The sequence below is a fragment of the Gracilinanus agilis genome, chromosome 3 (assembly GCF_016433145.1).
Source record: "Gracilinanus agilis isolate LMUSP501 chromosome 3, AgileGrace, whole genome shotgun sequence".
NCBI lineage: Eukaryota > Metazoa > Chordata > Mammalia > Didelphimorphia > Didelphidae > Gracilinanus > Gracilinanus agilis.
In genome coordinates this window covers 345351637-345374794 of record NC_058132.1, presented here as the reverse complement: position 1 = coordinate 345374794, position 23158 = coordinate 345351637, and the positions used below count along the sequence as shown (strand labels likewise).

Here is a 23158-nt window from a genome sequence, read left to right as displayed (position 1 = left end):
TGTTCTAGGAATCAAATCATTAAAGGTATACTTTATAGAACCAGATAAAATAACAACAGAATTTGAAAAAAATCAAAGATTTATTGTACCAAGGGCAATAGAGATAAAAGGGAATAACATTTTCAGACCACACTCTAAAGCAACAGTCATCAAAATCACCTAGTATTAGTTTAAAAAATAGAGGTAGGTAAATAAAATAAACTAGACAAGAGAGAATTAGAAACCTTAGGCTTCAATGACTTGTATTTGCAAAACCATAAAACTTATTTGATAAAAACTGCTAGGAAAACTAGAAAATAATCTGGCAAAAATTTGGCTTAAGACTATCACTTATACCATACTTTATAATTAATTCTAAGTGGATACATGATTTTAATATAAAAGTGTATATTGTTAAAAATTTAGAAGAAAATTTTAAGAAATTAAGAAATTTAAAAAAAAAATTAGGTAGTTCAATGGATAGAGAGTCAGACCTAGAGACAGGAAGTCCTGGGTTCAAATATGAGCTAGCTTTGTGACCCTGGGCAAGTCACTTGATCCTCAATGCCTAGCCCTTACCGTTCTTCTGCCTTAGAACTAATGCACAGCATAGATAAGACAGAAAGTAAAGGTTTAAAAAAAAAATAGAAGAGGAGATCACACATTAACATAATCCTGAGGTTTCAATTTATAGTCTACAGATTGGTAAAGATGACAAAAGACCAGAGGAAGTAATTATCAGAGGAGTTGGGGGAAGATACATACACTAGGGCATTATTGGTAGAGCCAGAAATTGATACAACCATGTTGGAAAGCAATTTCAAATTACACAAATACTGTAACCAAAATATCCATAAATGTTCCATTACTGGGCTTATACCCCAGGAGGTTAGTGAAAAGATGAAAGTCCTGATACACCAAATTATTGATGGCAGCACTTTTTGTCCATAGATGGGGAACGACTTTACAAACCGGTACATAAATGTAATGGAATATTTGTGTTGCAAGAAATATAATAAATACAGAGACCAGGGTAAAATGGAGTCAAGAAAAAAAACATACACAATGACTACAACAATGTAAATGGTGAGAACAACCCCCCCCCCATACACACACACATACACATGGTGAATGCTATAAAATTATAAAGAATAAGCATATCTGGAAAGAGGAAATATGAGAGGACTTTTCTAACCCACCCTTTTATGGGAAGATCCACAAATGCTGCACATATTTTCAGACTTTTTTTGAGTGTTGTTTAAAGTATGCTGTTTTTTCCCCTTATTTTTTTCCTTCTTTAAAATATACTGTGTGTTATATATGGTGGCTCTCTGGATGGGACAGGGAGAGTGGATACTGGAAAAAAATATGGTAATGTAAAAGACATCAATAAAAATACTTATTTATAAAAACATTAGCTAAGGTTGTTGGCACTCAAAATGTAAATCTATCTATATCTAGTGACCAATTAATTAATGAGCATATAGTAGCATAATTGAATCATACTCTTGACACTATTGCAATGAATGAAACCAGAATTTCCTGCCTCCCAACTATAGCTAAATGGAAGTATTACTCATAGTTTCTCCCTGAACTGGTTTTATGTGTTCAAAGGCAAAAAGAAAAATCATGCTATAGGTTGATATGTTTTGAGATAAAAGGAAAGGCTCAGGGGATATTTTGTCATCTTATATTGCAATTCTCATAAGTATTTGCAAAAAAAAAAATTGTTGTTATATCATATTTCAACATGTTAAAGGTGAAGTAAGAAAATTAATGAAAAACTGGACAAAACTCCAAATTAAATCAATATTTTCTTTACCCTCAGTGATTTCAATGCAAAGATGAATATAGGGAAGGATAGGGAGAAAATGCTAGAAAATATGATGCAGGAATAAGAAGCTAAGGCCAGAGGCTTATAGACTACTCTTAACCTTGTGTCTACCTAGCATAAATACTTTCTTGAAAGACAGACCAAAAACTTCCTTGTTTCTAATTTCCGGTAGGAACTGTTACCATCAGGAAAAAACAGGTGAGTTTTCTACTGCCCTTCCTCCTATACCAGATGTTCCCACCCACTTTCCCGAACACATAACTAAGTACTATTTATAATATAACCCAACTGTGTAAGCTAGCAAATGTAAAGCTGTAAGTCATCTAATCTATCCCTTTCATTTTATAGATGAAGAAAATAAGGCTTAGAGAGGCTCAGTGACTTGTCCTTAAAGTAACATAGTAATAAATGGAAAGAAAAGTCAAGATTTGAACCTAAGGTTCCTGGAGTCCGAAAATACAAAGCACTGGCTTGGCCTCTTGAAGATTTTCTTGCAAAAGTTAGATGCAATATGCATAATGAACGCCAAATAACATTTTTAAAAATACAAAACTGAGGGGACAACAGAGTGGATCAGTGAATTGAGAGTAAGATCTAGAGTCCTCATTTCAAATGTGGCCTAGATAGTTTCTAGTTTTATGACCCTGAGCAAGTCCCTTAACCCCCATTGCCTAGCACTAATTAGCATTCTAAAATGGAAGTTTTTTTAAAAAAATACAAAATTAGACATATTTTATCAATGAAACAACAAATGATTGATATGTCAGTGATCTAATTATATACAGTAAGCCTACTAACTCAGTTTTACAGAATCACAAACTAAATCAGGTGTTGAGCTGATCTAGCACAATAATGTCAAACCTTTTAGAGATGGGGTACCTGGCTCTGCCCACCCCACCTCCTAGACCGAATGCTATATCCCATCCCGCACCACCCCCCACTGAGTATGAATGCCCCACTGTCCCCCCAACCTCCCCTTATCCCAGTCAGGGGAGGGAGGAAGCGCTCCCATTGGCCTGCAGGGCAGAGGGGAGAGGCACATGTGGAGAGGGAGAGGGGAATAGCCCCAGAACTCTTCAGGTATGTCATGGTGTGAGCTATACTACCCTCAAACCTAGTACTTCTCCAAACCCACCATAGGAATCGCCTTCACCACAGACTCAATAGGCTGTCATTTGCGTGGCACCCTCACTTGGCATGTAAGCCCCCTCCTTACCCCAGAGAGGAATGAGGAAGTGCTCCCATTGGCTGCTGGGCAGGGGGGCAGAGGAAGTGAGGAATGTCCTCAGGTACATGGAGAGGGGGAGGGCTGCAGCTCCATCTAGAGTCCCTCTGGCTTTCTGGTAACAATCTCTGGTGGGTGACTATAGGGGTGCCCACAGAGAGGGCTCTGTGTACCCTTTTAGGCACATGTGCCATAGGTTTGCCATCACAGATCTAGTCTAAACCTTTCACTTGACAAATTCAATTCAAGTAAACATTTATTAAAGACTTCATATGTTCCTATGAGAAAACTGAGATCCAGAGGGTTTCAGTGACTCATCCAAGATCATACACCTCCAAATAGACTCAAATTCCAGCCCCTCTAAATCAAAACAATATAAAATTAATAGAGAATAAAATTATAAAAGACAGAACAAGTGATTAATTCCAACCTGAACTGCTAAAACAAGTTGATGATTATCAAAATGGATGAACATAGATCACCATTTATAATCATTTGCCAAAATAATTTAATTGATGTAAATCAACTGCTTTAATTAGACTAAAAGGGTAGAGAAAACACAAATCAGGTAAAATGGCAGCCAAAAACAATCAGTTTACTTATAAACATGCCTATTGTCAAGGAACTAGATATAGTCCACAACATTCTATAATATGACTTTGAAAAGCTAAACTGCTTCTCTGTAACACTAGAGGATTCGAAAGGTAATTTCTATTAATTTCCCATCTCCAAGTCCTGGAATAAATCAACATTTATTAAATTCTTACTATGCATCAAGTGCCCTTCTAACCCCTGGAAATACAAAGAAAAAGCTAAAAAAAAAAATCCCTGATTTCAAAGTGCTTAACATTTTAATGAGGAACACAACAGATACACAGATATAAGATAAAACCCAGAGATGATACAGGATGACCCAAAATGGGAATGCACTAGCAACTTAGGGGACCAGAAAAGGACTCCTCTCAAGAAGGCAGCACTTGAGTCAAGTCCTGAAGGAAAGAAGGGATTATTAAGAGGCAAAGGTAAGGAGAGAGCATTCTAGGTGCTGAAGGGCAGCTAGTGCAAAGGCACAGAAAAAGAAAACAAAGCATCATGTGTGAGGAATAGCAAGTTTCTAGAGATTGTGGAACAAAATCATCCTCTTCCATGCCAAACATTCCAAGTAATTTTCTAAAACTACATTTTACTTTCCTAAAAATACTGTGGTCCTAACCTTTTAAATACCTTTTATACTCCCCAAAAGAGATGGAAAAAGGACTGAAAACTTTAAGTAGTTTGTCCTATTGCCAATGGTAAGCCTAGGGACAGCCTATCTAAGGATAGAGCAGTTGTAAAGTTTGCATCTTATTCTAAATCTCTGAAATCTGACCTCCAACCTTATTCAGCTTAAACAGCTTTTTCCAAAACTGCCAGTTTCCCCTTAGTTGCCAAATCTAATGGCCTTTTCTTAATCCTCCTGCTTCTTGAGCTTTCTGCAGCAATTGACTTTGTTGACACTCCTATTTAAGATACTCTCTCCTACCAGGGTCTCTATTTTCATACAGGTTTGATTGCTCCTTCTCATCTAGATCTTTCTTCCTTTCATGCCCACTAACTGCCACAGACACTGGCCTGGGCCCTCTTCTCTATGATTTCTATGCAGATAACTCCTAGATATATAAATCCAACCATCGTCTCTCTCCTCTGCTTCCATTCTGTATCAATGACCAATCTATTAGACATTTCAAATTGGATGCCCCATAGGCACTGCAAACTTAACATGTCCAAAAACAGAACTCATTGTCTTTCCCATCAAATCCAATACTCTCTGAATTTCCTATGGTTGATACCTGACAATACAAAAAGAGACATCATAAACAAATTAGTGGAACAAGTTGAAATTTATGGAAAATTAAGAAAAAAATGGAAGAGTTCAAAACTAACCAAGTGACAGAAACAAAATGGGCATTTTAATGTCATAAATTTTTTAGATTTTGCATTAACAAAAAATGATCTGATAGAGAGTAAAGAGAGAACCAAGAAAACAATATGTATAACATTAGAAAGAAAAATAACTTTCAAAGATGTTAGAAATCTGATCAACACAGTGATAAATTAATAGTTTAAAAGAATAAAGATGAAATATACCTGAGGTTCAATGACATATTTTAGGGCATGATTAACATGAGAATTTGTTTTTGTCAGACTACACAGATGTGTATTAAAAGTGTTCTTTTGCAGTTTGTTTTTTAATTTTGTTGGAGTGCAGTAGAGGGAAAGAAAGATTAATTTTTCAAATACTTGGTACTTGAATAAAAAGAAAAAACAAAAAAAGAATTGAAAAATAGCACATGTGAAGCAGCAGGGAAGCAGTTCATAGAAAAGAAGAGGAACTTAAAGTAGGAGAGAGGTAAAGAGATAAACCAGCACAACTGGCACCTGGATCTCATTTAGGGATCTCAGATAAGACATAGGAGGAAAAGGTCAGTGTGCATCAGAATCTTATTTCCCTGATTCACTTTTCTGTCCCTAGAAATATCCTTCTTTTATCCACTGCCCAATCATCATAGTATCATAGCTCTAGAGCCAGAAGGAACTGCACGGGCCATCTAATCAATTCTCTGATTTTATAGAAGATGAAACCGAGAACCTAAAACAGAGATGGTAAACCATTCAGAGATGGAGTGCCAGGTCCCACCCCTACCCCAGCCCCCACCCAGACCAAGTGCCACATACATATCCATTCTACCCCACCCCTTTTCCCAAACAGGGGAGGGAGGAAGCACTCCCATTGGACTGCTGGGCAGGTGATGAGAGACAAGCTTGGAGAGAGGGAGGAGAGTGGCTCAAGTTCTATGCTCGCCTCCAGCTATGTGCCACACTGTGGGCTATGCTCCCCTCAAACCTAGCCTCTCCAATCCTATCATGGGAATCACCTTCACCACAAACTAAAAAAGCTGCCATCTGTGCCACACTCTCACTCAGCATGTGAGTGCCTACCTTACCCCAGACAAGGGAAGGAGGAAATGCCCCCATTGTGCTACCAGGCAGAGGGACAGGTGAAGTAAGAAATATCCTCAGTTGCATGGAGAGGGGAAGGAAAACATTTCCATTCCAGTCCCTCTGGCTTTCTAGTAAAAAACAAAAACAAAAAAGACTGCAGGCATGCCCACAAAGAGAGCTCTGCATGCCCTTTTTGGCACATATGCCATAGGTTCACCATCATAGACCCAAGAGGTTCGGGGGCTTACCAGTGTCACACACGTAGTAACCAACTAAACAAAAATTCAATTACAGGTCCCATGGCCTCCAGTTCAGTTCTCCTTCCACTATAACACACTGCTTCTATAGCCTCATCTGAAATATGGTAACTTTAGATCTCTTTCTAGAAAGGTCTTCCCATTCTCTCTCTCTCTCTCTCTCTCTCTCTCTCTCTCTCTCTCTCTCACACACACACACACACACACACACACTATCAAGCTTGGGCTTTAATAGACAATATCTTGTGTTAAGATTTTTAATTTTTTCAAATTCAAGAGACACATTTTTAAAATTTTTTCAATGCCTATAATAATTAATGATCACCTGATGACTAAAACATTTATTATCATTTTATTATCATTAATTTACCAATTTATTATCATTTAGCATGATAAATAACAAAAACTATAAAGTCTCAATTTAATTCAACTGACATTTATTAATCATCAAAGTCTGTACAAATCATTATTAAAGAACTAGGAATACAAAGAAAAAAATGAAACAGTCCCTAACATGATCAGGCCCAAAGTATGGCAACAGTAACTTTTAACAAGTCAATGAGAAGCTGACAAAAGACAATAAAAGGTACTGTGTTATGAGGGAGGGAAATGTCAGACCACATGGGATTAGATTCTAATAATCAAAAAGATGATTAACAGCATATGCTTCTGCAGAAGTGTAATAATAAGCCCCACTGTCCATCTAAACAGAGCATAAAATATTCTATCACTGTTTAGATTTATACAATTTTGACCTGAAATGATCAAAGTAATCCAGAATGATAAATAAGATGTCACAAACTTAGTTTCCTTAAGAAATAAAGATAGCAGGGGGCAGCTGGGTAGCTCAGTGGATTGAGAGCCAGGCCTAGAGATGGGAGGTCCTAGGTTCAAATCTGACCTCAGACACTTTCCAGCTGTGTGACCCTGGGCAAGTCACTTGACCCCCATTGCCTAGCCTTACCACTCTTCTGCCTTGGAGCCAATACACAGTATTGACTTCAAGACGGAAGATAAAGGTTTAAAAAAAAAAGGAAGAAAGATAGCATTAGAATTAGGACATCACACCTGCTCTTTCAGAGCCTACCATCCAGAAGTACCAATATGAACTAAAATCTTACTTTTCCTGGTGTTAGCTAGTACTAGACAATTATGTACATGGTGAAAGTGCAGTTAGCTGATGCCATCTAATTTAGTTTAATTTTTTTTGCAATTCACAGAATACTTGAAGCACAGCAGAGATATTAGCAATACTTCTCAGCAACTCTGCACAAAGAAAAAATTTCCCGAAAATGGCTGCAATATTTCTGATCATTCTAGGAAACTTCTGTAGAAAATCATAGTCTTCAAACCTTGTTCCAATCTTTAAGTCAACAGAACTTAGAAACAGAACCAGTGTCCAGTGTCAAATCAATCTTTTTAAGAAATCCACACAAATTCTTTAAAATAAAAAGAAGAAATCTGAAATTCAAACATCATTAAAATTATCACAAAACAAAGCAAGAGAATTGAGTATAATAACTGCTATGGAATCTTGCTACTGAAATCTTAGCCAGGATTCTATCATCAAATACTGAAAAATCATTATCAACTGTGGATTTCTAGATTTTCAAGAGTTGCTTTAGGCCATTAGGTGATACAATCAAATGTTAATTTTTTCTGCCAACACAGAATAATGCAAGAAATACCAAGACCCCTATAATGTTTGTTAGTTTGCATCAAAAGAAGGCTTTCCTCCTGAGGCAACTACTATATAAATTTGGCTGTTTGATATTTCACCCAAGTCCCCAGATGACTCTGTGATGGTACTGCCATACTGCCTTTCATTTGAGAGTGAGGGAATGCTTAAATTAGTGATGGTGAACCTATAGCATGGGTACCAAATATAGCACAGGTGCCAAAGATAGCACAAAGAGCACTCTCTGTGGGCACTTGGCCACTCCCCCTCCCCACCCCTCCCCAAGTTCATTATTAGAAAGGTAGGGGAACTCGGGCAGAGCTGCTCTCCTCCCCTTCTCTACCACACCAAAGGCATTTTTTCATATCCCCCACCCCTCTACCCAGCAGCCCAATGGGAGCCCACAGTGGGTAAGGTAGGCAACTCACAGGTAGCAGAGTTGGAGGGAAGCAGAGAACTTGGACTACTCCCTTCCGCTTCTCTACATTCATTGAGGACATTCCTCACTTCACCCACCCCTCCACCGAACAGTCCAATGAGAGTGCTTCCTCCTTCCCCTGTGTGGGATAAGATGTGGCAAGAGTGTGCCTGGTGCTTGGTGAAGGGGCTGGGGCTGGGGCCTGGCACTCCTCTAAAAGGTTCACCATCACTGTCTCAAATCATTCCTGAACAATGAAATAAAGAAGGGTCATATGCTAAGTTTAAATAGTTCAGTAAGAATTTACTGAGTACTACGTCCATATAGGTAGCTAGGTGGCTCAGTGAAAAGACATCTTCCTGAGTTCAAATCTGGCCTGAGACCCTTAATAACTGTGAGACACTGGGCAAAGTCACTTTAATCCTGTTTGCCTCAGTTTCCTCATTTGTAAAATGAACTAAAAAAGGAAATGGCAAACCACTCCAGTATCTTTGTCAAAACTCTAAATGGCACCACAGAGTCAAAAAAACAACAGTTGGACAACAATGTCCACAGAAAGTTACAATACAGTCATTCAACCTATGTTATACAGAAATGCTCAAAAAAAATTGAGGAATCTTAGAACTCTGGCCAGTTATGGAGGCTAGTATGCCTCCTTAATTTTTATAAACTGTATCAAGCTTTAAAGGAACTAAGGTTGCTCATTATTTAGCTGAGCCCTTTAATACGTTATTCTATACACTGAAGAATCTTCCAGTAATACAAATAATCACAATTCTCTTACCCCACATATCATTTTCGTAAGTTCTATTTTTTTCTTGAAATCTAGGAAATTCAATTCAATAGGCTACAAGCAACAGTAGAAAAAGACCAAGATTTAGTCAAAGACTCTGGGTTCAAACACTGGCTTTGCTAGTTATACCTATCCAACACTGGGCAAACAATTTCACTTTTATGTGTTTAAATTTCCAGCTTCAAATCCTTTCATCATACATAATTCTGGCAAGACTAATCCAATCCTGCCATACACCAATAACAGGGCTTTGTAATGAACAGAGGTTCATCTGTCAAGATTTCCCAACATTTTCAGGCCCTATCCCATCTCACTTTCAGTAAACACTTCTGTTCCCCCTATTCACCATGAAAGCAAATATACATAAAAGATTAATTTTTCATAACAAAAACTTAATTCAGTACATAAGGTAAAGCTTTAGTGAGATCCTTGATTGTTTTTTGCAATATTTTATTCTTAATATGATTTTAAGAGTGAGATTTGAGAGAGAGGGGGAGATGATATGTCAATCATGTTCAGCCTCAAGTTTGTTTCTTGCTTTAGTTTTAAGAAGAGGGCTGGGAATCCTGATTCACAGAAATAAGTAGTTTGAAAAAAGAATTAAAAGGCAGCTAGTAGCACAGTGGATAGAGGACCAGATCTGGAGTCAGTAAGACCTTCTATCAAATCTAGCCTCAAGATACTTTGTAGCAGTAAGACCCTGGACAAATCACTTAACCCCAATGACTAGTGCTTACTGTTCTTCTGTCTTAAAGGGTATTTTTAAAAGCCAATTAAAGCCTTCTAGATTACTTCAGTAGGCTAAGACTGTGATGTGTCAAATAAATCATAAAGTTGACTCCCTAAGTTGATAATCAGAATTATCATGATTTCATTATCAGAGTCATAAGAAAAGTTTCTTTTGGTCAATGAAGACTAGCCAGCAACTGTAACTACAATTTATGAACTGAGAGTTCCCCTAATGGGAAATACACTACATTACTGAAACCATAGGTCCAAACAAAAACCAAAAAAACAAAAGCTTAAAACGACATGAATTAACACTGGAAGAATTACGTACATCAATTGAAGTTTAACTTTAAAATTAAAATTTTTCATCCTACTATTTTCTTTTTTTTTATGGATTAAAAGAAATGTACTCAACTGATGCAGTTTGGTCCTTCAAGATATTCCTAAATTCTGGCTCATCTAGTTTTCTAAACTTTTAAACTTTTTTAAACACACTACAAAAAAATTAAGACTATTGAATGGAAGGGCAATAAATACTAGGAAAGACACAAGAAAAGGATGAGATCTAGGAATTACAATTAGGCAGGGTGTTAAGAAAATGGTATACCAAATATAGCACATGCACTAAATAAATTCAATAAATCTATTGAGTGAATGGATAAATCACTGTGGATAAGAGGAAGCTGGTTCTTTCATAACTTGAAAGAATAGCCAAAAGTTTGTCTTTCTCCTTTGTTGCTTAGCTGTCATTTTGTGCTATTGTCAGTGAAGCAGTTCCTTTACCTCTTGAGGAGTCTAATTTTCTGTGGATTTGGAAATCAAATAGCCATATTTGTTATAACTGGACTTGGAGGGTTCTGAAATGTATACCTATACAAAAGAAATTCCAAATCTTTAAAATGGAGAAGGAATAGTGGGATAGTGGAGAAAACATGTGATGTAGTCAAAAGATCGTAAAATCAAACAAAAAGTTCTGTCATCTACAAGTCATGTGATCATCTGCAAATGCCTAAATTTCCTCATCTGCAAAGTTTAAGGAAGGTCTTTCCTGATTACCTCCCCATCTCCAGCTAGTAATGCATTCCCCTTCAAATATTACTTTATATCTAATTTGTATATGGGACATGTTTGTCCTCTGTGGTAATATGGACACTACCTAAGGGAAATGTTTTGCCTTGCTTCTGTCTTTGTATCCCAGTACCTTGCATAGTGCCTGGTACAAAGTAGGTGCTTAATAAATGCTTGTTTTTGTGATTTTTTTATTTTGGTATGATACGGCTCTCACAGAGTCATAAAGAATAAGATTCGTAAGCTATAAAAGTAGTATAAAAGTTTACACTATTTTTATTTTAAGAGATCTAGGAAAAATACTCTGGGTGGCCCACTGAGAGAAATATGATCATGTTATCTGTTCTGTTAACTCAACTAGAGCTTGGCTAGTAAGACATAATCCAGTTCTCAATCTCTCATGCTTTAGTGATAAACATATGATGAAGAGGCATGTCCAATTCCGAGTAAAATTACACTAAATGTCAGATACCCAGATCTCTTAGGGAATAAATTCCCCAAATAACTGAGGATGTATTTGGCCCTTAAGGCATCAAAAAAATATATATAACTTGCAAATATGTGCAAGATTTGTGATTTGGTAAATGAGGAACACTTTTTTATCATTTTCCTCACAGAAATCTTCCTTTAGAAATGACATACTTCTTTACTCTCTTAAACAGGTTGTAGTTAACATAACTTTGAATCATCAAGAAGTTATCACTATAAATGTTGTAAATGGTACAATAATGCTTTTGCAAGTCTCATGAGAGGCAAATCCGGGCTCAGTGGATGAAGCACTGGGCCTGAAGTGATTAAGATTGTATTTCAAAGTTAGCCTCAGACACTTAATGGCTATGTTACCTTGGGTACCTGTTTGCCTCAATTTCCTCAACTGTAAAATGGGGATAATAATAGCACCTACCAAACAGGATTGCTCTGAGGATCAAATGAGATAAAATGTTTAAAAAGCATTTAGCACAGTGCTTGGAAAACAGTAGAAGCTATATAAATGCTTATTCCCCTTTCTCTAAAAAGACCTAAGATACTGAGTTTTGTGTCCTTAAAAACACTGTGCTGAGGGGGCAGCTGGGTAGCTCAGTGGATTGAGAGCCAGGCCTAGAGACAGGAGGTCCTAGGTTCAAATCCAGCCTCAGACACTTCCCAGCTGTGTGACCCTGGGCAAGTCACTTGACCCCCATTGCCTACCCTTACCACTCTTCCACCTATAAGTCAATACACAGAAGTTAAGGGTTTAAAATAAAAAAAATTATAAAAAACAAAACAAAACACTGTGCTGTCTAATTTCTAAGCTCTGTCTTCTTCCTTGCTCGGAGGCTCACTGTCACTCTCCACTATCACTATTCTTTCCAAAAGCAGTTCTCTTCTCCCTCTAAACTTATAGTGAGCTAGGAAACCAGATCAAAGCTTATTAGAATTGAATGTAAAGAATTAAAAGGCTCTGAAAGAAAGCCTAGAAGGTTTATGACAAATGCCTTAACTTTAGTAAAAAGACTTTGTAAGTCTTCTGCTGTAAGTGCTTAAGAATTTTAATTCTTAATTCTTGGCCTAATCAAGAACTCCTAATTCTAGACATCCAATAAATTCTTATCAAACTTAATTTAAATTCCACGCAAAAATGTCTTCATGGAATTTGCTAATAAATTTTGGAGAGGAGGCAAAATACATTTTGCACTCCAAAGTAAGAACATGGGTTCTTAAAAGAAAAAAAATCAGTCCTAAACAATGGCTGGCTATTTTAGAAAATCTCAGTCCAATAGGACCCAGAGGGTATGAATATATGTTTTGCCTTAAAGAACATCAAATTTGAATTTCAAAGAAATCAATAGTCTAGCTGGATATTTTACAAAACACAAACCATATATACCTTTTCTTCTTGCACTAGAAAAAGCACTTTTCCTCTTCAATGGACCTCTTATGAAGTGTTTAATGAAATCCCAAAATAATTCATATTCTTAAAATGGTTATTTGAAATAGCAAGAAAACACAAAAATAGCAAACTATTTGTAACATTAATTCTGACAACCTCCTTAATCAGTATCAAGTACAAATTTTTGAATACAAAGAATTTAGTTGAAATTTCTAAAAGCATCACTAAATGTAAAATAATCCTGCAACAAGTGAAATGAAAAAGCCTATCCTATAGGAAAGTAAGGATTCTTCTTACATATAATTTGAATGTAGGTAACCAGATTGAATAATTCCATTATGCTTTAGTATGCATGGTAACCATATTAGTAAACAATTCAGATAAATCCAAATTTTATTACTGCTCATAGTAATATTCTGTTAAATACTTATAAATTTTTGGCATTTTTTAATTTTCTGATATTTTGTTTTTTATTTTCCTAATAAAACCCCATCAGAACCTTTCTGTAAAAGGCAAAAAGTTAAACAAAACAAGCCAGCAAACTACCAAACTCAGAATGATAGCATTTTACAACAATTCAACATCCACTTTCTGAATTCTTCACATTTGCTATTTCTTTTAAATAGGTGTGTTATTTTATCAGTCAGGACTGCTAGTTGAGCTAAGCCTCTCTACAAATTAGAATAAGCAACTGTTCTTCAAATTATAATCTTAAAAAAATACTTAAGAGTTTTGAGAAGTAAAATGAGCTGCCCAGAGTCACACAGCTTAAAGTTACAAGACAAGAACCCAGATTTCTCTGGTTCTGAGGCCAGTTTTTTATCCCTATAATACTCTATTACAGTATTCCCCTCAAAATGAATACTCATTTTAGTTTCCACTGTTCTTAACTTCCTGTAATTTATTTACAATATTACATTCAATTCACTTAGAATATAGAAATGATTTTATGTCACTAAAGAAACAGGGTATTTTTTGCTTTTATTTAGTTTTTATTAAAATCCATACTTGCCCACCCTCTATATTTCTATAATGGCATATTTAGTTCACCAAGGAGTTAACTGCCTCATTCTAAATATTATAAAAAGAAAACATCAAGGAAAGCAATTAAAAATAAAATTTTTTTAAATTCTTCACAATTTCTGTATTTCTTCCTCCTCCTAACTTTTTGCCATTTCTACCTGTGTGACATTAGGTATCTAGCTTGTTTAACTTATTGGGGCTTCAGTTTCCACATCTGAAAAATGAAAAGACGCTAAACTAAATGACCTTAAGCACTAAATCTATGATCAGATTTTGATATATTTAGGCAATGCTTTTCCCTAATTCAGCATGAGTTGCGCCCACCTTTTTAACAAAGCTCTGTGTTCCAGACAAAACGAAAATAAATGTAAGGAAAATATTTCCTAAAGAACTCATATCCTTATACCTAGCAAACAAACAACAGATTAAGATTAGCATATTTAGGTGTATGATGACAATGCTCTAACAAAATTCTAGGAAATGTTTACAAAAGAAATAGACTTATTATCTAACCCCATTTTCCAGAAGTTATCCCTAACTATCTCATTATAGGAATGAAAAAAAATCTTGTAATTTATACATATTAAACCATTAAAATGATGACTAACTTAAACAATGAACCATAAATATTTCTAATTCTGAAATTGTACTGTTTACCAATGTGGCTCAAGAAGCAAGAACTTTAAAAAGTGATGATGCTAAATGTTGCTGTAAAAGTTCATTTCCTCATGGCGATTTTTCTTTATTAAAAAGTATTCTGGAAGTCAAATTGGTCACATCAATAACAGCTAAAGCAGGCCATATGATACATTTTCCCCTTTGCCAATCTCTCTCAATTCCACTGATACCTAATAACAAAATTGGAAATATGATACTAATAATATCAAAATCATGTTTCATAGTCTTAGTTCAAACAGGTCAAACCATAACTTCCTTAGAAAACCCCGAACAGGTAAAAGGGCTCCCTATCTGGCATCTACATCTCTTGATTTCCCAGGTTTACTGCTTCCTTCTGAAGCAGGAGCTCATATGTGAAGTTCAAATTGTTTCAAGGATAGGGAGACAATGGTTGTAGGCTGACATACTGTCATTGCTGAAGGAGGAGGATGAGGTTTACAGAATGAGCTTGAGCTCTCCAGGAATCATGTTGATGTTCTTTAAGTTCTATATGGAAGCCTAAATAAAAATAAATGTCTCATTTGCAACTTTTCCTTACCTCTATGTTGAATGCCACATTTTAAAGACACTGCCAAACTGAAGCACATTTCAGGAGTGTGCCCAGGATAATGGGAGAAATAAAAGCCATACTATATGATCAGGTAAATGAAAGAGAAAAGTTTTGTTTGAAGAAATGCTAAGAAAGGGAAATGATAGCTGTCTTCAAGTATCTTCAAGTATCTGTGCAGTTATATAGATACTTGAAGATACTTGAAGACAGCTATGTAGCTATGTATGTGCAGTTATATAGAATAACTGACATTTATGTAACACTTTTAAGTTTACAAAGTGTTAAACGTATATGTATGTGTATGTATATAGCTAACTTCAAGTCAAGCCTTCAATCCATTATAACACACCAATTCTCAATTCTTTCCCTCATTTTGCTTGGCCCCAGAAGGAGCAAATAGAAGAGCAATGGGTAAAAATTACAAAGGCAAATTTCAACTGGATATAAGGGGAATGGGAAGTGGAATGGAATTCTAACACAGCTGTCCCAAAATAGAATAGGTTAGAATAGGTTACCTCAGGAGGAAGTGATTTCCCTTTTACTGAAAATCTAACATGGATTCATCAAGAATGGGCTAAACTACATGACTACAGGTCCCTCCAAGACCAGAATTCTTTGATTCCTGTGCAAATAGAATAAAATGTCTATAGCCTTTGACACAGATATTCTACTACTAAGTATATAACCCAAGGACATAAAAAGAAAAGTCTTTATATACATCAAAACATTTATAGCAGCACTTTTCATAGTATAACAAAGAAATAGTAACAAAGTAGATGCCCATCAATTGGAAAAAGGCTAAAGTTGTAGTACGTGAATTTAAAGGAATATTGTGCTATAAGAAAGAATTTGATGAATACAAACAAGCAGGTTAAAATCTCCAAAAACTGATGCACAATTGAATAAGCAGAGCCAAGATGAAAACAATGTATGCAAAGTCAACAATGTAAATGGAAAGAACCACCACCACAAAAACAATGAAAAGTTAATGTTGCAAAATTACAAAGAACAAGCAAGGCTGCAAGGAAAAGATAGAAGACACTCCCAACCCACTCCTCTGTGAGATGAGAAGTATATTTGTATAGAATACTGTATCTGAAAGGATTCAGATTTTTTCAATGAATGGATCAATTTTGCTTTTTTTTTTTTCCCCATAAAAATCATTTGTTGTATTAGAGGGTTCTTTGGAAGGGAAAGGGATTGTGAAAGAAATTCAGTCATCATCATTATTATTATCTCAATCATCCTCCAAATTAAATCTGTTCCCTAGCCCCATTATTTCCACCTTTTTAACATCTCTCATGTGCCCCCTTCTCTCCTCTGACACTGCCATCACATGGGGGTAAGGCCTTTATCACCTCTGATCTGAACTATTTTAACAGTCTTCCTGCTGGTGGGGTCTACCTGCCTCAAGACTCTCCCCAATCCAGTTCATCTTCCATTCAGCTGCCAGTTATCTTACTAAAGCACAGTATCAAATAAGTTACCCTTCTTCTCAGTCCCCATAATAAATTCCAATGGCTCCCTATCACCTCAAAGATCAAATATAAAATCCTTTGGCTTTACAAAGCCATAACTTGAATCCCACGTGTCTTGCCATTCTTTTCATCCCCCAACTTACTCGTCATTCCAATGACACTGGTTTCCTTGCTGCTCCTCATACAAGACACTCATATCCATACTCTATAGGCACTGTCACTGCCTACCTGAGCCTGGAACTCTCTTCCTTCTAATTTACTTCTCTTGGCTTCCCTGGCTCCCTTCAAAAATCCCAGCTAAAATCACATCTACAGGAAACTTTTCTCAATCTCCCTTAATCCTGGCAACTTTCTTCTACTGATTATCTCCAAGCTATTCTCTGTATAAGCTTGCTTGAAGCTAGTTGTATGCATGTAGCCTTCCCCATCAGACTGCAAATTCCTTGAAAGCAGCAACTGTCTGCCTTCTTTTGTATCCTAGCTAACCACAGCGTCTAGCAAATTAGTAGGCACTTCATAAATGTTTGCTGACAAGAAAAGAGATCAAAAAGAAAAAAATTAAAGAAAAATACTTAGAAAATTTAGTAGACAGAAAAATGATTACATGATTCCATAATCATCCTACTTTTCGCTTCCCTTTGGGTACTAAACTATTAGAGCTTCTACCATATGGGCCAACAGAAACAGAAGCTAAAGCTGGAATTCAATTTTGTGGTAACAAAGGTGAAAGTTGTTGGGAGAAGTAAAGGAAAGACGATTACTAAAATTAAGTCCAGTAATAATTTTATTTCAGATATACATTGTTACCATTTGATATTAACATTAGTAATCAAGAGCTGGGTAAATTCTAATGACCTTTACAAATGTCATAAAGATAACAATAGATTAAGCAAGATCTAGCAACAGAGGAGCTATTTAGGAAGCAATGCAATCTTTTTATTACAATATTGCCTAACACCCCAGTCTGTTTCAATTATTAGTCTAGACTATTTACTATATTAGAGAATATTATTTGAGAAATCAGAGATACTAAGTGACTTTCTTTTTATGACTTTTCCTCTTATCAAATCCTGTAAGATATAAATCCTGGCCAGTTTGCTAAAATTATTTCACCATTTAAAAATGGTCATTCTATAGATCTAGCCTAAGCTGCTTTTAGAAAGTAGATATTTAGAAGGAAGGATATGGCTTTCTTAATTTTAATATCTGATAACACTTTCAGAAGATACAATTGAAAGCAAAGAAGTCAATTCATTCATAACAAATCAAGAATTTTGAGGCAACATATACATTATGTACACAACAGAAGGGGTGATCAATTTGAATTTAGAAGAGCTAGGTTCAAATCTTGGCTCTGCTCCCTAATAACATGCACCCTTGGAGAATTAATTTCAAATAGCAAGACACCAGTTTTCTCCTTTGTAGAATAAAGAGATGGACCAGATATTCCCTGAAACTCCTTCTAACTCTAAATCCTATAATTTTAGGAGTTGCCTATCTATTATTATTTATTGTGGAAAACACCTTTAAAAGAATTTATACCTACATTTAATATTTAAGTCACTTTCCCTGGTTTTCCTCATAAGAATACCCAACAAAAAGAAATGAGCAAGGTATCCAGTATTTGCTAGAAATCTTCAATAAAACATACTTCTGGTTTTTGCTGCTACCTTCTTTACTCATGACACAAACTGCCATTTTTTTCAATCGTTAAAGTTCTCCCTCAGTATTTGAGTTATTTTTAATGTTTTATTGGTTCTTTTTTTCATACTCTAACTCATATTTTCCAATAACTCTTCCACCACCAAAATAAAATCTTCTCTTGTAACAATTAAGTAAAGAGCAAAATAAAGCAATATATTTGCTGGATTTGAAAATATATACCTCATTCTATACCTGTAATCTACCTCCTCATCTCTGATGAGCCATAACAACATAAATTCATTAATCAAAAGGAAGAACATTTCAGTGACTGCCTATCATCAGAACAGAATACATTAAAAATCCCTATCTATTAGGAAGTGATTTTGATCATTATTTCTAATAGCCACTGTTCAGCTCAGCAACTTTTTAAGTCATTTAGAAATTTTACATAGAGTTCTTACAATTATGAAAATAAGACTATGTAAATTCTAATTTATTTTGACAGGACCAGTAATTTAATTAGGATAGGAATCTACCATGGAGGAAACTTCTTAATAATATAGATCAAAACTTGCTCTGCAACTTAAGGTCCTAGAGAGTTGCTTGAACCACTACAAAGACTAGAGTCACAGCACCAATGTTTCACAAATGGAACTTGAACCCAGGTCTTCCTGACTTTAAGGCCAACTCCCTCTCCTCTATGTCACACTGTAAAGTACAAATTTACTACTTTCAAGTCTTGAGCAAGCTCTATTCTAAGTTGTTAAAAGGTTTGAAAAGGTCATAAAACGGCTTAGAAATTTAGATGCCAAGGCTAGTAAATTACCTAGTGAAACCTTGGGATAATCTTAATCTGTCAACTTCTTTCAGATAGCCCTTCTTTTCTATCCCTAATATTACAACTTCAAATTCCTTCATATTCTGTTGTTTTTACCTTCAAACCCTTTACATACACACAGATTCTCATGCAGGGTGGGTCTTGACAGCTTGCTAGTTCTCTTCAATTTGTTTTTTTGCTTTCCATTTCTACTGCCACCATATCCACTTTACAATTCATTTCCCCATCTCATGCCACTAATCCATTCTAAAGATAACTGTCATATTTAGCTCCTTCAAACATTAACATTCCCTGTTCTACATGCCAATTTGATATAATTTGCAGAAGCTAGCCTATCAAATAAAAAATAGCGATAAATTGTGGCTTTCCTCCCTCATCTCTTTGTAGTCAATTTCCATGAATCAAGTCATACACTCTATGAAGTAACACATTAATTCCTACCTTTGTTCTTTAATCATTCTAATTCTCCCAATACTCTTTTCTATACTTCAAACCTTTCTAAAGTTTCATTTGCAAAAATTCTTTTCTTTTTCACAACAATCTCAAGATGTAAGTAGCATCAGTATTATTCTCATGTTATACAGTAGTAAACTGAGGCTCAGAGATATTCAAAATTTGACAGTCATATAGCTAATAAAGCCTCAGGACTGAGGATGAAAACCAAATCTTCAGACCTCAAATACTCTGTTGTTTCAGTTACACTTGGCCGATCTCAATCCACTCCTCTGCCTTCAAATTCTTATTTGAAATTTACCTTTTTCAGACAGTTTTCTCTGATTAATTAATTCTTCCTTTGACCATTCCTTCATTTTAAATCCCCTTGGCACCCAAACATTCAATTTTATTATATTATCTAGCAGTTTTAATAGTTTTATGTCTGTTTCCCCCTCCCCCAAAAAAGGACTATCTGAGCAAGCAGCATAATAAATATTGATGAAATGTTTATCCTCATTTCCTCCAAAATATCCTTAAATTTAAAGTCAGAGGCATGCTTTAATTTTTGACATTAAATTTCCACTAAGTAAATGTTTTTTCATACCAGCAAAATGAAGTTACAGATCCAATTTACTATATTATACTAATCTAACAGTTAGCAAAATGTAAACATAATAAACATGTGCTAATTTAGCAATGTTGTTCTTGGTAGATATGTCAGATATGTCAAATGCAGTCACTTTAAAAGAAAATATATTCTTTCGACAAAACAGAAAGTTTGAAGTCTTAGTTGAAATTAAGCCAAACAGTAATTTTGCTGTCTTGAGATTTGGCTAATGAATTTATTAAAAAGTCTCATTGAACTATTACACCATATTTCTACTATGAAAAACACATATCCCAACAACTTAGGAGAGATTCCTACACTATTTTAAGACTTGCTTCATCACAGCTGAAGATTACAGCAGAATTTTAAATATTCATCTCATCTGACCCATAATGTACTTAGATGGTTTGACCTTCCCTGGAGTGATGCACAGTTTGCTTCTTTCCTCACCCCTTTAATTTTATTTGGTTAATGAACAAAAATACAAAATAGAAAGCCTTATTTTCCAAAATAAAAAATTTCCCAGTCCCTACCTTTAATCTTACATCAAAAAGAGGTCCAGGGGCAGCTGGGTAGCTCAGTGGAGTGAGAGTCAGGCCTAGAGACAGGAGGTCCTAGTTTCAAACCCGGCCTCAGCCACTTCCCAACTGTGTGACCCTGGGCAAGTCACTTGACCCCCATTGCCCACCCTTATCACTCTTCCACCTATGAGACAATACACCGAAGTTAAGGGTCTAAAAAAAAAAAAAAAAAAAAAAGAGGTCCAGTCAGTATGGTCTAGTATGGTCCCAAACCCTGATGTCAACATAAGGGTTAAATAGAATACCATATTGTAAAGATAAGCAACTTAACCAATTTTTTCAAAAAAGTAAACTGTACTAAAATTTCTATTCTTTCTAGAAGGCTATCAGAGCAGTCTTTGACTCAAGAATAGAAAGGAAATTTAATCAAACCTTACTTCATCCCTTTCTTACTGCATCTCACTTCAGGAATAATGAGATTTCAATTGGTCATATTCTAGAAATGCGTCTCAGTAAAATAAAAAAATTGACACTGCTATTAACATTGTTCCAATGCATTATGCATTTTCAAAGAACATGAATGAAGATGAACTGAAATTGTTGGATATAAAGCACCAACAGCAATAAACCACGAATTTTTGGTGCCAAGAAATGGATTAAGACAGTTTGATAATTATCTACATTCAAATACTTTTAACATATTAATCTCTGCTCTAGAAGATATAAAAGAAAACAATTCAAACTACTCAGTACTGTGATCTCCTCAAAGCTCCAAATGCAGTTAAAAAAATCCTCCAAGAAAACCAATTTCTGATAATTACTAGTTAATTTATAATAACTGCTATATCTGCCAGTCCAATAGTGGTATCAGCCTTTGTAAAGGTATAACAAAAAAGCTTTCTTTCAGATTCGAAAAGAAATCACAATACAGACATTTTAAATAGTCCTTTAAAAATACACTTTAATTCAGGACTTTAATAAAGCCATCTACCACAGTACCCCTCCAAATGAATGACAATAATAGTTTTAGTCAGCAACAACTGAAGTATAGGATAGCATGTTGAAATTGACATTAAAATCCTAAATCACTAAAAAACTGAAATGTGGAACTTTTAAATTAAAACACAAACCTCAATAACTACTCAATTTCTAACGTCACTAACTAAAAGACATAGGGATGACATATTAAAACCAATTAATCAACTTACAACATATGCAGCACTGCTGTTGTATAGTGTGCTGCCACAAGCCCCTTATTTTTAAGGCAGAAATTATTCAACTCCAAATTTAAAACCTGATCATGGTCCAAGCTGACACTCCGGAGTACAAGCGATTATTTTACACATCCAAAAGGTAAGTGTTAAACATGTCTTTATTAAAAGCATAAAGCCAAGACAACCATACTTAAGTCTGAGCTTCCTAAACGTCCCTTCTCATATAAAAAAAGGCATCCATGCTTCAGTTTGTACATCTTGTTTTGGTTTGGGAAAGAAATCTTATTTTTCCACCCTCATAAAGATGATTGATTACTTAGATCTCTAATTTATTATGGATTCTTTAAGCAGATGATTAGGAATACTATTCCTAAAAATATTAGGAGTCATGCTAGATAGAAGAAAAGAAACTTGCCAACTAAAACATCCAAATAAAAATCACATTCTGTCAATTCAAGGTTAATGAGGCGGTGGGGGGTGGGGGGTGGAGGTACGGAAGGAGGAGAGGGAGGTGCTTCATCTTTGAAGAGCGACTACTTTCACCTTTTTCCATTACACAGGCAGTGGAATTTTGGGTTTCCAGTATCTTTTCTAATTCTGGCATTTCAAGGTCTTTATTTTAAAAGGGAAGGTGGTAGGGTGTAAAAAAAAAAAATCAATACTCACTGCTAACTTTCATGCTGCCAAAAGCTGAAGGCTGCTGCACTGGTTTGCAGCTCTCTGCAAAGGAGGTGGTTCTGGGCCGCCCTGACATGATCTCTCTTTCCCGATCACCTTCTTCCTCCTTTTCTTCCTTTTGTTTTATTTTGGGGTGTAAGTTAATGACAAATGCAGCATTAAGCTCACACACACACACACAAAAAAAAATTTTTTTTCCTTCTTGGCTTTTCACTTCTTTTATGTAGCTATATAAAACCAAACGATCGATTTAGATTATCCTTCGAGACGGATGAAATATGGATTTTTTATATATAGATGATTTGGGGCTGGGAAAAAATACAATTCTTCTCCCCCCTCACCTTCGGAAGGGGAAGGGAGAAAAACCTGAAAAATATCAGGTAAAACGGAGGGGGAGGGAAAAGAGGGGGAAATTTACTTGATTGGAATTTCAGTACTTTGAATATTATTTTTTTCCTCCTCGGGGATTTTTTTTTTTGAGTCAATGAAGAAGGGAAGCGGCGGAGGGATCACGAGTCTCTTGCTTGAAGAGAAAGGGGGATGGGAAGGGGGAAGGAAGAAGGGAGGCAGGGAGGGTGGCTCGGTGATGCGACTGGAAATGCTGCGGATCGGGCGGCGGCGGGATCCGGCCGACGGGCGGAGGGAGCGCTCGGCTCGGC

At 35.8% G+C, this 23158-nt stretch overlaps 1 protein-coding gene across 3 annotated transcripts in view; it reads right to left on the bottom strand.

Moving 5' to 3' along the window:
• GSK3B (glycogen synthase kinase 3 beta) overlaps nucleotides 1-23152 on the bottom strand; it is a 246289-nt gene extending 223137 nt beyond the window's left edge. For all 3 annotated transcript variants that reach the window (XM_044670080.1, XM_044670079.1, XM_044670078.1), the window contains exon 1: nucleotides 22488-23152. In XM_044670080.1, coding sequence (XP_044526015.1) covers nucleotides 22488-22575 — 88 coding nt within the window. In that variant the 5' untranslated portion in view covers nucleotides 22576-23152. The remainder of the gene's footprint in view (nucleotides 1-22487) is intronic.
• Nucleotides 23153-23158: the final 6 nt, after the last annotated feature.